Below are 18,594 nucleotides of genomic sequence, written 5' to 3'. Positions count from 1 at the left end.
ACTCATTACCTCCCCGTCGCTTCGTGGCCGGTCTTATATATACAAGACTACACTATATCTAGAAGGATCACGAGATTTAAGGAAAAGACGTGAATGTTCGAGAATGACGTGGCGTGATACTAATCACGTGACCTCGATGTCGTAACAGTATGTTTACTGAAGACATCTGCAAATAGTTCCAATAACAGAATAATGCTTTACGTTTAAAAAAAGAAGTTTTTTTTACCCCATATACAATTGTATTGCCTAGTTTTCGAAGATAGCCCTCGTGTAGTTTTGTGCGAAATTCAAAACAAACATTTGTTAAGATCGTCATGTCGGGAGGAAGAGGTCGAAAATGTACCTGACCCTCTCAGGCCCTCTACGACCAAGTAAGGTCGTCACCACTCTGTTAACTATAATAACTAAAATGATATGTAGTTAACTGTAATAATAACTAAAATTAAACTAATAAAACTAAAGGTATAAATCCTTAACTGTAAAAGTATAACTATAACTAAAAAACACTGATTTCTTACTTTTGTGAAAGTCGCACGGGCTCAAATGCTTTATCACAGAGGTATCTGTCTTGTCGTCATAAGTTGTCGACTTGTTAGATAATTAGTTAAGCTGGTCATTAGGGTTTTGGGCATATTTGTCATGTGTTGGGATATTTAAAGCTGGTCCCTCTTTCTATTAATTGGATTTGCCAACTGATGTCAGATTTCTACTGCCCTTGTTTGGTGAAAGAATTACAGAATATTTGACAATCAAATAAAGAAGTGTTGAGTTTTTGTGAAAATACAGTTTTTATATGTGTCCGTCTATTTATTTCCTGTTATTGTGGTTTAATAATGTTGCGTCAGCGAGGTCACGTGACTAGTATCACGCCACCTGTTTCTAGAAATATCCTGTTCCTTCAAGAATGCCCTAGCATTTACTAGATATGTGTTAGTCTTGTATATATAAGACGTTCACAACGTGACGGGACAACAGAGGTAATGAGTAATTGAACCGCAGTCATAGAGAGAATATTGTTAAGCACGTGAGAAGTTCGTTGAGAATTATAGCGTTTGTTACAGAGCGACTGTTGAAGTTGAGTGTATTGTAAAGTTGTATTCGGAAAGAATAAACCAGTTTTATTTAAGAAAGGATTTGTGTCGCTAAAGTTTCGTCGGAACGAATTTACGGAAAATCAATTAACGAACGGAGACGTAACACTAAGCTATCCCAGTTTTTCTGTTTGTTAGGAAACGGAGAAGCAGAACAACCCAACTAGCCCTTTCAGGGACTGGGTGATTCTCAACCCACTGTAACAACTAAAAATTCTTGTACAAGTGCAGTTTCATCCTCTTATGATTCGTAAAAGAAAGATCATGTCAGATTGAAAATCTCACTACTAATTCTGGTGAGGAAGACGATCTCTCTCTCTCTCTCGTCTGATCCAGCGTTATGGGCAGCGGACAGGGAAAGAATAATAGAATTTTGGACTCGAAAAAATATTATTCCAGAACAAAATATAGTAGAGCAAGATTTTTCAGCGTCAAAGAGAGGTCTGTATGTATTCAACAGATGTTCAGAGGTGCTGTCCATTGAACTTTTTAAGATTAAATTTAAAAAACGGCAAAAACAAGGAGATTGGTTGATCTATTCTCTTTTTCTGGAATTTGCTTTTTTTGTATTCTTTTTTAAAGATTCTGATGACTTTTATAAAAGGATTCTACGATTGGTCGCATGACTCTAGAGCTATACAAAACCATGAAAAAAGTAAAGCGTACATTTATTCTGTGCACTGCTGAATAGGACAAACTAATAGCATAGAAACTGTGGATTCAAAGTTAAACGATGATTTAGAAAACAAAATACGATATTGGCGGGAGATATTGCGTCGAATTGTTAAATGTCTAAAATTCTAGTGTGGAAGAGGATTAGCACTTAGAAGGGATAGAGAGGAGATTGAAGATTTCAACAATGGCAACTTTTTAGCTGCATTAGAATTTGCAGCTAAATCCGATCCATTCTTGGCCAAGCACATTGAAAAGCGTGGAAATATTTATCCTCCACAGTCTATGAAGAAATTATCATTTTGATGGCTAATGAAATTTATAAGACAACTGCTGATGAAATTTGCGATGCTAAATACCTTTCAATTATTGTAAATTCCTCACCCGATGTCTCACACTCAGATCAGTTAGCTATAGTATTGGGATACGTGGACGAGGAAGGTGATACACAGGAGCGTTTTATTGGTTATGATTTTTCAAGTGGGCAAATAAAAAAATAATGGCTGAAGTTGTAGTAGAAAAATTAAATAAGATGGGAATCGACATTCAAAATGCACGTGGACAATGCAGCAGATATGTCCGGTAAATAAATGGCCTACAAACTCATCACAAAAACATAAACCACTATATTAATTACATCCCTTGTGCAGCACATTCATTAAATCTAGTAGGCGTGAAAGTTGCGAATACGTATCAATTTTTTTTAATGCGTTGCCAAAGCATTTGTGATGGCTTGAGAAGCGATTACGAGAGGCCAGTTACCCAAGAACCTCAGTGGAATAAGATGATCAGCCAGATCAGTTTCAACAAAAATTCTGTATGAAACTACGACAGAATTTATACCAACCTTCAATATTTATCTAAGATTTAAACTACTGCTTTGATGAATAAAATGCAAACGTTAGATATTGCTTTTATGATAGTTTATTGGTGTAAAATTCTTCGAAGATTTTATTACTTCAAGTTTTAAGCTAAAGAAAAGAGCCTTGATTTGTCTACTGCTGTAAAGCGTATCAGTTCAATGAAGAAATATGTAAATTCACTATCTGAATAATTCGACAGAATCGAAATTCAAAATCAGCAGCTTTCAAATATAGTAGTAGAACAGTTTAGGAGTGAGATATCAAGAAAGAGAAAAGAAAGCTGGAAAATAATGAGAGTTCTGAAGGTGAAATTAGTTTATCTGGAACTCAAAAGTTTCGCGTAGAAAATTTTGTACCAGTAGTTGACAAGTTATAAATGTGTTTGGAAAATCGTTTTGCTGCATATAAAGCGACAGAAATGAAGTTTAGTTTCTATCTAAATTCAAAAATTTAAATGAGACTGAAATTTTTGCTGCAACTAAAAAATTGGGAGACATATACTCCCCTCATCTAGACAGCTCTGTACAGATGAAATGGTACAGTTTACGAATTTTTTTTATCATGAAACACCATACGCCCAACAATGCATCAAAGCAATAAGAAAAAAAAAACAAACTCGAATCTGTTTTTCCTAATGGTGACTTGTCATAAAGAACATATTTGTGCCTACCTGCCACGAATTGCAGTGCAGAGAGAGCTTTTTTAAAATGACTAGAGTAAAAAATGAATTGCGTGCTTCGATGTTAAATGAACGCTTAAATGCCCTTTCCTTGCTCAAGATAGAAAGGACATTGCTTAGACAAATAGATTATTAAGATGTAATTACAGATTTTGCTTCCGCCAAAGCAAGGAAAAAACGATTTAAGGGTAATGTTTTGGCATGTTTCCTTAATGTTGTACAATAATTATATTGTTTTTTATGTACCTAATTTATTTTTACTTGTCATGTTGTATAAGTAAATAATTATTATTATAATCGTTTAATTTTAATATATCATCCTTAAAAATTAGATACATCATATTCTAACTTACTTCGAATAATTAACTCATATTCTGTAATTAATATGTATTAATTATAATTAAATTCAAATTTGCCTGTACCATATTCAAGGGGCCTCATAAAAAAAAAAAAACTACCTTAATACGGACTTGCCTGTACCAACTTTGCACTGAAGACAACACGCTTTGAGGCTATGGGTTAGACCGTTAGAAGAATGCACGTCACTGGTCGTCTGGCAAAAATACCAACATCGTGAAGCTTGATTCTAACTGTTTGAATGTCTAGGTGCTTAATCGGGAACACGCAGTACTCCCCCTCAGGTTTAATAATGTATATCAGGTCACAAAGTGGTCAACCGATGTTTGTTTTGTTAATTTTCGCGCAAAGCTATTCGAAGGCTATCTGCGTTTGCCGTCCATAATTTAGAAGTGATAGACTAAAGGGAAGGCGTATCATATACCAATAACTCTTGGGCTATTCGACTAATAGTGGAATTGACCGTAAAAAGTATAATGCTCTTGCGGCTAAATTTTTAGTGATGGGATCCGCGACCAGCAGATTGCATGTCGAGCACCCTAACCATCATACCAAGACAGGCCGCCCCAAAATGGCACTGACACAGTTTAATAACAGAAACTGTCATTCTCACAGGTAAAATGTAGACAATCCTAATTAACTCTCGAATGTTTTGATAAATATGCTACTTCTGTAATTTATCAGAAACGTTAAAAATGGTTCTAGACAGTCTTAAATTTTATCACTTTAAATATTAAATAGCACACAAAAGCAAATACATTAAATGCTCGTTTATTTTCATCAGTTAACTACATATTCAGCATATAATATTGGATTACATGTAATGATTCCATTACGAGTTTCTTTAAAACCTTCCAACATTTTATTTTGCAAAATAAGTGATGTGCATGTAACAATATCTTGATGTTAAATATCAGCACATGTTGGCAAGCTATATTTATTTGGGAAAATGTTTGTCTCTTATTGTTAAATATATATTTGACAATAAGAGGCAAACATTTCCCTAATTAAGTTTGTACACACGTAATGTAAAAAACCTAAAAAAAAAAAAATTCATTTTCAAGCTAAAACAAAAACTTAAAAAATTCACAACAATATTTTTGTATTAACTACTATCAAAATTAAAAGAATATGAAATGAAATTTTATTCTGCTAAACATAAAATTGTTTTCTAAAACTAAACTAGTTTTTACCATAAATCCAACTAGTTTAATCAGAATAAAATAACTTGTTTTGGCAAAGAAATACACGTTAATTCTAAACCTTTTACCTTTAGTTGGAAATATAAACAAAACATAATTTTACACGTTACATACCCATTATACAAGAACTCAACTTATTCTACTTCTATTTGAAAGCCTAAACTGGGAGTCAGGGAAAACTTTCAAACTAGCAGCTTACTATGGTTAAACGATTTTGTATAAATGTAACACTACAAACAGCAATGACGAGTTTTTTTGGGGGGGTTTGATATTGTTATATTTTCAGTGTTTAACTAACTCATATATATATATATGTATCAACCAAAATTAATTATTAAATGCACTTGTTAACGAAAAACAATACAGTTCGAATAAAAAGTTTTCACTTAATATTGTTATATTTTCAATGTTCAACAAATTAATAGCGTGTGTATATATATATATATCAACTAAAATCAATTATTAAATGCACTTGTTCAACACAGAATTTTTTACCATTTCAACTTGTTAAGCCATCATCAAAACTGACTCGTATTATATAGTGACCCAATACGGAATTTATGTACTTGTATCTGCACGTTCAACTTTCGACACAAGCATACCTATTTTAAAAAACAGGATATACATAAAATTAAGAACACACTTCCCAAAAATTGTCTTAATGATCAATCACTTCAGAAAATGAAGTATATTTCACTCGCACCAATTTTGAGTACCTGAGTGAGTTTTCAACAGTTATATAAAAACAAATGTCTGTTCTTGGCCTCGCAGCATCTTTAATATAACCTTTCGCACCAATAAATTGTATATCTAACAGGCTGTAATTATGTCTGTATTTAGTTTTATACTTTAACATTCAGATAGAAGGATGGTGTACAATGTACTGTTTAAAATTCTCCAAAAGAAGTATAGTTATAATATATACCGCCTTCTATACAATATATTGTCTAGTAAACTGAATGAATAGCTACTCAAATGCAATTATATAAATTTTACATTCTGACAAAGTAATAGAAATTGAAGATCAAATATCATGCATACAGCTGTATAGTTATCTTGTGTAAGTGAACTATCAAATTTTATTTTTTTACTCTATATTACAAAAATAAACTAGTTTATACTTTGTTAACTCTTAAGGACAATTTTTGCACTTTTGTTCCTTTGTCAAAACAAACCAAAAAATTTTGATTCTTGACAAAAATTACAAATGCCTTTCCTGTAGGAAAAAATATTTACAAAAACAATTTTTTTTCTAGGAAAATAAGTTTGTAACTATAGGGTAATTTTTTCTTTATAGATGCTATCCAAGTAAAAGAACAGTTATAACGGATATTTTTGCACATAAAATTGAATAAAAATTGAGTTTCTTTATGCTTACAGTTAAGATCTATAGAAACTGTAGGACTTCAAATACAGAAGGCATCTCTCAACCACTTCTCAGAGTTTATTTCCTATATAGTGATGTTAATTTACAAATAATACTTATATCAAACCTAAAGAAAATGATGAAACCAGGACAAGAACTGTTTTGATTCTTCTTTGTAAGCTACTGAGGAATATATAATTTTTTAATTCTTAAATAGGCAAGGGTAAATTTGTTTTTATTGTACTTTCATCTGCAGCTCAGCTAAATCAATTTAAAAAGGAACAGAATATTTGAAAAAAAAAGTTAATCCAAGGTAATCAGTAATTTCTCATATCTCTTCAATGTTTAAAAACCTATGAATCAGTTTTATTTTTGTCTGCACCAAAGATTAAATTATATTTTTCCTTGCTGTAAGGCCAATCTGGACGTGGCTGACCAAACATCACCTTGTGACCTAACCACAGAGGAATATCCAAAGGCTGAAAATAAGTTTCAAACATGCCTTTCATCAAACTGTTGAAATTATTTGAATTCTTTTTATCTATTTCAGATACCCATTTCTCTTTAACCTTATCTACAATATTATTTTTCTTCTTATTGAGGAGTGATTCTACATGACCCTTATGCTCAACATGACTATCAGATCTGAGCCATTTATCAGTAGAAATATTCTGCAGAATGTTCAGCGACATTGATTTTCTTTCAGAACCAATCCCTACATTTTTAAACAAGGGTCTAACCCAAATCTGAGACTCTAAGAATGAATTTCTTTTTAATAAAGACTGGCTGAAATGTTGGATCACTGAATCTTTTTCTTGACTTTTTTTAAATTCATGGTTAGATATATTGTGATTAGTCTCATGTAATCCCTTTTTAAAATCTGTTGCATTATGAGTTACCTGCTCCTTTAAAAAACACTTGTTATCTTGATTTTGTATCATAGAAATTTGATCTTTTAAAGCTTTAATAATCTGTTTCTCTCGAGTAGCTTGAAGGACATTACTCTCTGTATCACACTGGTCCTCATTATTTTTGGAAACCGAGTTTTGGAAACCTGGAAGACATTTTGGGTTTTGTAGCCATCTGTTATAGCTTGCTGGTTCAGGGTCAGAAGAACCAACTGGTGACCTTCTATCCTCAAGCTGAAAATTCACTTCCTAGGATGAAAAAATAAATAAAGCCATGATATGCAAAATATAACACTACCAGACATGAGAATAGTAAAGAATAATATAAAAAAAAGTTGGAAATTTCTGGCAGATGGCGGAGAATGACTTACACAATAATTTCCAAACACAATTCTCCCTGGAGAGGATTTACCTTTGGTGATTTTATTGTGATCTTCAAGTCCTGATGGTGAAACTACTACATTCTAAACTTTTAAATTCCCTTAACTTGTGTATAGTCAATGATTGCCATACATGAAGTCACCATTTTCCCTTGCTATTATGCTTTTTGAAAATGGGTGTAAGTTTTCATCTCTTTGTCTGAATAATATATAGACCATGGTCATGTAATATGGATGAAGCATGAGCAAACTTTTTGTTTATAAAAATATATTGATGGTATCTCAGATATACATGTATCACTAATGTCTATCCAAAAAAATTAGCTAGAAATAAAGGTTTCGAACTGTTAGATTTTTTTTTCAATTACAAATTTCAACACTTATTCTACTTAAATAATTTTGAAAGATTATATTTCTTTAAATAAGTCATAACCTATACTTTTACAATATGTCAACAAGTAAAGAAATAAATTCAATATACAAAAACAGTACAAGATAATTGTTGTGTTCTTTCATTACTGACTAAATACAATTATACAGACAAGACTGCCATGCAAAAAGATGCAGTTTTCCCAAATGTGCTGCACAATATGAAATGTAACAAAACTTGATATATTTTATATGAAGACTACTGATGCACCAATCATAGAAAATTAGTTACAAAGGCAAAGGTTAAAAACTACCCTAAGCAAACGATAAGAACTGAGATTATATAAAGAAAAGGGTTACCAAGGACAAGGAAATCACTCATATAATGAGTACTTATCTAGAATTTATGCACCATAGTAATCAGAATAAGCAGATATAAAAGTACATTAAGTTCTGAAAACAACAGGGAGTTAATTATTTAGATTTTGGTCAACAGAACATCTCATAATGAGCTACACTCAAATATCACTTACATTAATTATGTGAGAAAGGTGTTCACAGACAAGACTGGAACAGGAAGCAACAGAACACCAAGATAAGAGTTTATTGAAATTAAATTTTAGCTACTTTTCTAACAGCTAATGACTCCAATCTCACTTCAGAGTTCCTATACCTGTGTAGAAATGAAATTCCATAACTTTTTCATGACCATTTTCAGAAATTCACACAAGAAACTGCACCTGGACACATGTTTTCAATTGTAAATATTATACAAATATTGGTAACTAATGTTTTATATAATGAAAATACAGTAATATTTTAATTCTTAATTTAGCAGCATTCAAATGTAACTGAATTATTTGAAAATAAAGACGGTCAGTATTTCAGCATTTCTTTTTTTACAGTTTCTGTTCCATTTTCACAGTGAGTGTCTTCAAGGATTTTTAATTCTCTCTTACAGCCTTCCTCAAGGAATTGGCTACTGTGAGGTGGCTAAAGTTTATTCCCTTTTCAGCTTTCTCAATGTTTGCATCTAATCTTCTTATGTTTGAGATATTCCAGTTAAAAGTCAGTTTCTTCAATCTTCCTATTGATATTGCATTCAATGTCTTCATGTTTTCTGTATGTTTCTTGCATGTGAATGCACAAAGCTGCTCCTCCCATGATGCAGATGTGAAATGAACTTTGGCATGGTTTACAATCTTGCTTTTCTAAGGTATGAATCCCTTTCTAACCATTCCTGTTAGTTTGATTTGAAAACCAGCTTTATGTTAATAAAAAGATAAATCAAAAGAAATAATATAAGGGAAGATCAACAATACAAGTTGAGTGCTGGCTAGTGGAATATGTTTTAACTCATCAAGAACAATTTTGAGATGTGAAGTTATTTCTTTGATGTTTTTTAAAGGTTCTTGTGTATGCCCAGAAAGATCACACAATCGCAGGGATACATATACCACAGGCTGAGAACCACTGTATTACATGATCTAATTGCTTGTATTAGTTAGTCACTGGCAGTATCGTAGGAATCCTTTACTTATGTGCTTCTGCCTAGCAGATCAGGTGCATCAGTGTACGATATCCTTAACTTTATGGTATTTCTCTTATATGTACGTGGATTAAGTTAACCTAATATGTCCCAAAAGTACTGCATATTCCTGCTTACAGAATAACGAACACAAATAAATCACTAACTGAATCCATCAAATGTGCTTCAAATTAACATATTTGTATAACACCATTACCTGCACACTGCTACTGAGCCAATCTTTATCATCAATGACAGGTAAGTCCAATGTTCCAAGTACAGATCTCAAAGAAGATAGAGATTCATGATTTGTACTCATCCCTTTTAGTTCTTCTTGGGATGTTGTAAAAACAGAAAATGAATCTACCATTTCGTTGTCCTAATAAAATAAATGTTGTTTTTAGTTTTTGTTGTACAAATTCTTAGTTGACAATAAATATATGAGAAAAAAATACTACTAAGAGAATAATAACTTTCAATTAAACATTATAGTAAATGGGTAAAAAACTCTGTACAACTGTATTAGATATAATTATATACATTACCCCAGAATTTGGTATAAGCCATTCATCTGGTTTGTTTCTTATCTTGGGAAAGCATATTTTAATCTGAGAAAGTAAGATAAGATTAGAATTAGAATGATCTAGACAAAAAATTTCAAAATACCTAACAGCTGTCTTTCAAGTCTATATGTATCAACATAACTGATTATGTTACAAATAAATCTGATAAATATTTTTATGTTTCACAACATATCTACTAATTTTCAATGATAGTGAAATTTACATTCTTACGTATTTTCATATTAATTACTAATATACTTTTACAAAAATAGTAGTACTAAAAGTTGTAAGTCATAGGAAATCAATATCTGAAGTGTTGAAGTAACAATAAAAAGGAATTTCGGTGTATGAGTATCAAAAACACTGCAGCCAAAGATAAATGAGCTTGATGATTAATGGCATTTTCTTTCTATGACAAGTTTATCTCTGCCAAAATTAAATTTTAGAAAACAACAATGCAAAAATAAAAAACTTCAAACAAATACTGTATAAACTTTGTAGATCAAGTACTGATAACTTCACTTAAAAAGTCAACAAAGATATGTTCACATGAGCTAAGCACAGGTGTTTACATACAAATTACAAACAGTAACATTACTTGATTACCACACTTTAATGAAAATGTGAAACCTTTTTTAAAATAAACTACTTATACATTATATAAAAATTTCTTTGCACAGTACCAAAACTGATTTGAATTACATCTCACAGTACATGTTTATGTTCATTAACTGAAAAAATTACTCATAAATTGCAGTAAAAAGACAGTACTGTCTGTTGAAATACAAGACTGATGTATGAAAACAAGATCTTTCTTCAACCTTGTACTGCCATCTTGTTTATGTGACACATTTATAACTATATATTTTTATTTGTTCAGTTGCTTGAGCTTATCTCCTGATTCTGTTATCTTAGCATCATACTATATTTATCATAATGATAAACAACAAACTAGAAATGTTAATATCTTATAATTTGAATCTACATAATTTTTAGAAAAATTACTGATTAGCACATGTTACCATGATGGTAAATATAGTATGATACTAAAACAACAGAATGGTGTTAGCTATTTTGTAATTACCACATGAAAGTAATTTATCTTAATTTTTGTTTTTTATGTTGCTGGAGGTTTATGTAATTTTACAGTAATTCTCTGTGCAGGTTGATAAGGTGTAACCACAAAATTATTTTTGAAGGATACACACTGCCAGGTTTGACTAACAGAAGTAAAAAATTAGAAAACATTTAACATATTTATATTCTTCCATAACAACTGAAATTCTAGACACATTTTTAGATTTTGATCTTTAACCCTTTCACTATTGCATCAGTGGATTACACTGATCACGTGACCATCAGTTTCCATACTATAACTTCTAACATTTTTTATGTATCATCATGAAATTTTCAAGCTTTTAGTAATCATTATTGGTCTTTTGTAGATAAAAAAATTCTGAATTTTTACTAAAAATTTATTCATAAAATATGGAGTCAGAATGTTGACTGCTCTGTGTGCGAAGTGACTTTCATGTTAAGATTAAAAATACTTTTCTTCATCTGAAAATTATCAAATTTAATTTGTGTAACCTCTAAGACCTTGTAAATAAATATCAACGTTCCAAAGTACTTCTCCTGAGAGTTTAATTCTAATCTTTTCACATCCATTTCCTTTATTCATTTTGCTGTTAGTGGCTGAAAAAGAACCCTGCTGAATATAAAGCAATAAATTACTGCTCCTACCATAAGATGTTTACATGACAACATAATACAACACCATCAATAGGAAACAAGCATGTGTAGCGCAATAAGCTGACAATTCCAACAAAGTTTATCATACTCCCAGTTCCAAGAACACAGTGGGAGAGGATTTATCAGCTTGTTTATGGTACAGTGGTTGCAACAACAATTGTTTAAAGTAATAAAAGTGTGAGAAAATGATGATATGGCTCTGTACAAAGTTTGGGCCGATCCAATAAACTTAGTAGGTATTTTGATGTTATTCTCCTGAAGTAGTTGGAATTTAGTAGTATAGGTGTATAAAGTATGTAAGTGATTATGAAATGTATATATATACTATTTACTCATAAATGCTTAATTTTTGTTGATTTTTCTTACATCGTAGAACAATAAATAAAAATTTAGAAGATGCATTTGACCTCATTCATTAATGAGTGTGAAAACCCAGATGTCGCTTTTTCTGCAAAATGGCTGCAGCCAGCATGATAATGAGGAACCCAATCCCTTTAGGAGTTGCCACACAAGCACACTGCATGCTAAAAGCAATAAATGCTTATATAAAACACTGCAAGCTACTTGAGATGATATTTACCAACTTCTGGATTTCTTTTATAAGAGATTATGTGGGAAATGTCAGGGTACTTTTGCAAGTACTATCAGCCTACTATCACATAAAATACAATGCAAGCTCAATCTAATAGAACAACCACACACATTTCACATTTCAATCCAAAAATTGTGTGTAAAAAGAGGTTAATGTGGGAAAAAATTAAAGTAAATGATGTGGCTCTGGGCAGTTAACAGTTGTCTGAAGTATGCCTGTGGTCACTAACACTACATGTATACTGGATGAAACAGGCAGTATCGTATACAGGTGATTAGTGAGGTGCTGTACACACACGTCATTAATATCATTGCTGGGATTCAAACAGGACAAGGAACATATGTTCACAAGAATAGCTTGTACACCTAAATATGTTAATGATGTTGTAACAACTGTTAATGACACTTCCAATGAAATGGACAATGATTGAAGGTAAATTACGAACACTGAATGAACAAGTATAAGAAACAAATGCATCACTAAATAAAAAGCTATGTAGGGCTGGCTACTGAACTAGAAAAAAAAAGGAACCAAACAAGATAGGGATAGAAGTTTGTAGTTAAGCACAAAGCTACACAATGGGCTATCTGTGCTCTGCACACCACGGGTATTGAAACCCGGATTGTAGCGTTGTAAGTCTGCAGACATACTGCTGTGCCACTGTGGGGCAGGGATAGAAGTGGACATGTTACTTGATCAGGTAATAATGATCACATTGCAGACTAAGCCGTCTTGGCTTTACATAGCAAATAAAATCCCTATATTACTGGTTTTCCCAGTTTGTCTATCAAAAGCTCAGTTTGAACAGAACTCAGGTTTTATCATTAAACCTTTCCTTTAGTTAACTTTAGAATATCACTTTTATGACTATTTTACAATAGAGCAACATTTTATAATTGGAAATTCTGGTTCCATTTGTTTTGTCAGTGAGAAAGCCAGTAATGTAAGGATTTTATTCTCCATGTAAAGTCAAGACAGCTTAATCTGCTATGAGATCATTAGCTGATCAAGTGATATGTCCACTTCCATCCCTATCTTGTTTGGTTACGTTTTTTCAAGTTCAATAGCCATCACTATATGGCATTTATTCAGCAATAAATTTTTTCTAGAAGATGGCATACATGGGTTACTAGGTTATAGTGTATTCTTTAGTAAAGCATTATAAATGTTGCATAGAATAATAATAAAATAGTTATTCAAGGACTGTGAAGACTGTTTTGATGATAAAATTATAGTTACTGCTGGAATTAGGTAGGCGCTAGGCCTGCTGCAAAAAGATGACGATGAATGAAAATAAGACATCTCAGTTTTGGCTATTTGCCAGTTTTCAACCTTGGGAAGCTCTGGATAGCTGAAAAGTGGCATATACACCAGATATAGAGCAACTATGTCAAGTAGCTCTTCATATCTAGCTTGCAATGACCTGTAGAGATGAAAATACAGAAGACTTTTGTATTGCTTTAATACAGGTGTCTGTGCCATCCCTACATAACAGTTGTAGCACGCTCTCCATTGTCATTTGTAACAGCAATGTTTTGGTCATTTTTGTGATTTCTGTCATTTGTGAGACAAGGCAAACACAACACATATAAATAAATATGAAGAGTGGAAAAATGCCCTATTTTATATACCTTTCATCTCAAGACAAACTGATTACTAAACCACTATATTCTTAAAACAGTGTATCTTTGTTACCAATATTATAGAAACTAATCAGGTATGCTGAAAAAAACTGAACCTCAATAAAAATTAATTTTTGATAATTTCAAGCTTCAACACTGTCCTTATCTTTATAATACATTCATGTAAATGTATTTCCTCCTATATATTGTGAACTGTGGCATCTGTACAAGCAGGCAAAGCTCAACATTCACTTTTCAAATGATGGGGGAACAGGTATGAATAATACTGATGGCAAATTATATTTCTCAAGCAGGATAGACAACACTAAATTGTTAGGAATTAATCACGCTACCATTCACATTTCAAAATATGACATAACTTATTGAATAAAAATGTAGAATTACCACATGTTATTGTTGAACAGCTCTAAGCATGACCAAAATGTTCAACAATTACTTTTCACGGTGGGTGGTAGAAGTAGCTCGAGGCTCTGGCTTTGAGTGAATCCAAGAGTGTGCAAAACAATTAATCTTTTTAAAAATCCATGATATAATTAAAATTGATAGATTAACTTTTCCTATCACGTTTGCTTGTATATTTATATCATTTAGAAATAACTAGTTTCTGATGATCCTTTTAATTGTTGCATAATTGGATAAACTTGCAAACATATATTTAAAACTCAATTCTCTAGAAAGAATAAATTTCTGAGAGTAAATATACATATGCTTTACAGTTTCCAAGTGTACAGTGTTAGAAATAAATATGGGAAAGAAAGGAAAAAAGCAAATATTTCAAGAACACAGTCTTTTTTGTGTGTGTGTGTGTGTGTGTGTGTGTTAAAATCAAATAACACATTACAAGTGAATAGAAATAAAAGTCAAGAATACTCCAAGTAAATAATAGTAAGAGTTGTGTGCAAAACTGAAGTGGATACGTGAATGTAGCACTATTAATAACAAAGTAGTCTAGGTAGAAAACAGATTATTTCCAAAAATGATGTTAAGTATCTCAATATATGCCAATGGTATCAGTAATCTAAAAATTATACAGGTGTTACATGGTGACATTTATATTTGAATGAATAGTGAGTGTGAGTGAGTAAAAATAGTGAATTATCATAAAAAAATTTAAGAAAGAACAAGAAATATACTTAACAGAAGTAGAGATACAGTATACATATTGTGCTACACAGTTTGTCATGAAGTAGATTTTAACTCTAGCTACATAAGGGTTGAAGTGTGTATTTCATGACCTTTTACAGTGGTACATCCAAAACTTAATTAAAAATCATTATCAACAAATGTCAATAAATGATAATTCAAATTTTAATATTATACACACTTTACTTTCCTATTTTTACAAAAAAACAATAAAAAATCATTAATTTTCATTCTCTGTGATATGTTACATATCAATGCCCTGATTTTTCCATTTCAGGATTTTCTAACTTCAAAAGCAGGTTGTTACAGTTTCCAACCCACTAAAACATACACTAATTACAAGAAAGAATATCAAAGTTACACATCCTACCTTCTTCAATTGCTAAAGTATCAATAAATTTGTCAATCTCACCAAAGAACCTCATCCCTTCTCTCTGACTTGAGACTTTTGTTTTTTTTCACTAATCAATTTTACAAGGCTAATGAACATGTTTATAACCAATATAAAATGTATGTTTTCCACTACATGAATCTGCCTATCAATGTCTCAATTTTCACACCGTCATTATTTAGTCCTTAGATGTTTTTCATTTCATGATTTTGCTAGTCTGAATGACTAACAGAATTTGTTATCCTATTTATAGGTTAATTAATAGTTTTGGGACATTCTGTTCTACTGACCTATATATTCTTTCTTTTCTGAGATATATATATATATATATTTGAAAGTTACATGAAATATTTTTTGACACATAAATTTGTGAGACTTAAGGAGGCTTGGGGAAAACTGTTCTTACTCAAGTGAAAATGAGCTACAGTACACAGCGAGTTTTACAAATCTTTGAGTTTTATGTACATTTTCCCACAAAAATAGCTTAAATGTAAAAAGTACACACTTCTCAGCTTAACCTAATCAAACTTCAGTAAAATTCTCAAAGTTCAATGTAACCAAATTGCATGTCATGTTTCATGTGCTTCATTCTGTATATATATTACAGATTGTATGAGATGGTTAAAAGTTATAACTGTGACTTGTTACTTTATGGATGCTGTTCCAGTGGGTACAAAGTACTGCAGTAAAGCCATAAAAGAAAACAGATGTGAAAAAGTTAACAGCTGAAACTGTTAAGTAATATAAAAGTTTCTGATCAATACTGTAGTCAGTTCAGAAGGAATAAATGTATTACTATTTGTTTTTTTATTCGTCAACTTTACACAGATGGTTTCTCTACAGACTTGAGAATTAAGTATGCTGTTAGTGTTAGGGTAGATAAAAATATAAAACTTTAGTGAAAAAAATCCTATTTGATATTCATTTAGGAGGTTCTAGAAGCTACATAAGTTAAATATAAAATCTAAAAGATGAAGGGATGTATTTTTATTCTTATGATAAAAATCACCTTTTACTCATACTGACTCAGAAAAGGCTTTGAAAATGTAGACAAATCTTTAGTATAAATATTTTATTGAACAATCTAATTTTTGTGTAACATTTTCATTACATTGAAAATGAATTTCCAATAGGTACTTACTTCAATCTTCTTCTGCACTCTAAGCATTGCTAAAAATTTTTTGTCATCAGTGCACTAGTCTGTATACCCCATCAATTTTGCACCATTTCTGAACATGTACATATCATAAGACTTCTCTCCACCAATAGTATTGTGCTACCTAAATTGGCATAGCTAGCTCCCTCTGCTATTCCTGCTCAATATTCACTTTCAAGAATTGGCAGGCTCCAAAAGAAGAACACTAGCAGTGGAGAGGAAATAAGGACCTTTCAGAAATACATTTTCAGCGTAACAAGTGTTAACTTCCAGTACAATCTTACTTCCTCTCACACAAAGCTAGAATCCCACACTGCAAAGGTGGAGGGGCCAGTGTAAGTGCAGAACAGAAAAAAACAAGCAGAAAGTGACCACCCAGAATGATGAGTGTGCTCCGAGATAAAACAAAGCACACTAGTGGAGTACCGCACTACTTCTGGAACAGGTATGCTCTTTGCCCTTGAAGTAGGAAATTAATCTGATATGAATGGAAAAAAGGATGTGCACAAGTGCAATCTGTTCTGAGAGGTGCAATCCATATTAAAATATAAACAGAATGACCTCAACATTCACAACCTCAACTGGACAGACGAGGTTCCATAACTAGCCCTCAGCATTAAAAGGTTGAGGATTAAAAAAAATGTATGGTAACATAATGTAACATATGGCAACATAAACATAGTGGCTATGGCATGTGGACCATGTTATGTATACTCATCAACCTCAGCCGTAAGTAAACAGAGTGTTGTATGTCAAGCAACTGGAATTAAGTAGTAGTAGTTAGCTTTTGGCTGAAACAGAGTGATATACATCAAGCAACTGGAACTACAAAATTAGCTTTGACCAAAACTGGACAAACTCACAAAATAACTGTAGGAGTAAAAAGTACAACAAACTGAACCTGGCATTACAGAGACATGGCATTGCCTCAACTCAACCATATGAATGGAGCAATATCTGTAACCAGTATTATGAGTAGAAATCACAATTCATTCAACTGTAAATGCAGGGAAGAGACATCCTACATCCAGAATTATGAGGAGGACATGGGAGCAGCTGGAAATTTGAGGTAAGAACTCCAACCCTCTAAAGATGAGTAAGCAGCATAACTGCTGTGGTCTGGTGTCTATTTAATCACCAAGCCAGGGGTCCAAGGAGAAGTACCACTGATCTAGGGGTGTAAGCAATGCCAGGGCCAGTAGAGAGCTACGAGAATCAATGTAAACAGTACAATTACTGTACTGCATAGCTTCTACATGATTCAGGGCAAGAGAAATAGCATACAACTCGGCAGTGAACAGAGAAACTGTAGAGGGGATCCTGTGAGCAACTACGGAGCCACAACACACCATGGCAGAACCTACAGAGTCACCCAATTTCAAACCATCCGTGTAAATAGGAAGAGAAGAATGGCTCGAAAGATGTTCAGCAAAAAGAAGATAGTACTTCCAATCGGGAGTATCCGCCTTCCTCAGATGACTCAAGGAAAAGTCACAGGAAGGGATGGTAATAAGCCATGGTGGAATGGGCTGATCATTGGGGACTGCAATGTCATCCAATGCCAAACCCAATTCAGCCAGTAGTGCCCAGATGTGAAGGCCAAATGGAGAAATAGCAGACCATCTGTTCTGAAAGAGCATGGCACACCGAGGAAGAAAGACACAATCCCAGGTGGGATGCCGTGGTAAGGATCGAAGCTTAGTAGCATATTGTAAAGAAAGTTGCAAAGGACGAAGGTGAAGAAAAGGTTCATGGGACAAACTTTAGACTGGAGAAGTGCGAAAAGCACCAGTGCAGAGCCGAAGCCCCATATGGTGAATGGGGTCCAGCATCTTAAGGGCCGAGGTCCTGGCAGAACCATAGACCAAATACCCATGGTCCAGTTTGGATTGAATCAGGGCATGATAGATCCTGAGTATAGAACATCAATCCTCTCCCC

General features: G+C 32.6%; 1 protein-coding gene across 1 annotated transcript in view; it reads right to left on the bottom strand.

The window, feature by feature from the left end:
- Window positions 1-4,417: 4,417 nt before the first annotated feature.
- Window positions 4,418-18,594, bottom strand: part of LOC106465056 — a 55,196-nt gene continuing 41,019 nt past the window's right edge. The window contains exons 5-7 of the mRNA XM_022392871.1: window positions 9,961-10,023; window positions 9,633-9,794; window positions 4,418-7,387 (exon numbers count right to left, since the gene is read on the bottom strand). Of these exons, the coding sequence (XP_022248579.1) occupies window positions 6,584-7,387; window positions 9,633-9,794; window positions 9,961-10,023 (1,029 nt within the window). The 3' untranslated portion in view covers window positions 4,418-6,583. The remainder of the gene's footprint in view (window positions 7,388-9,632; window positions 9,795-9,960; window positions 10,024-18,594) is intronic.

This window comes from Limulus polyphemus, unplaced genomic scaffold, assembly GCF_000517525.1.
Source record: "Limulus polyphemus unplaced genomic scaffold, Limulus_polyphemus-2.1.2 Scaffold1821, whole genome shotgun sequence".
In the NCBI taxonomy this organism is placed as follows: Eukaryota; Metazoa; Arthropoda; class Merostomata; order Xiphosura; family Limulidae; genus Limulus; species Limulus polyphemus.
The sequence above is the reverse complement of the archived record's forward strand: the minus strand, read 5'-3'. Positions and strand labels throughout refer to the sequence as shown.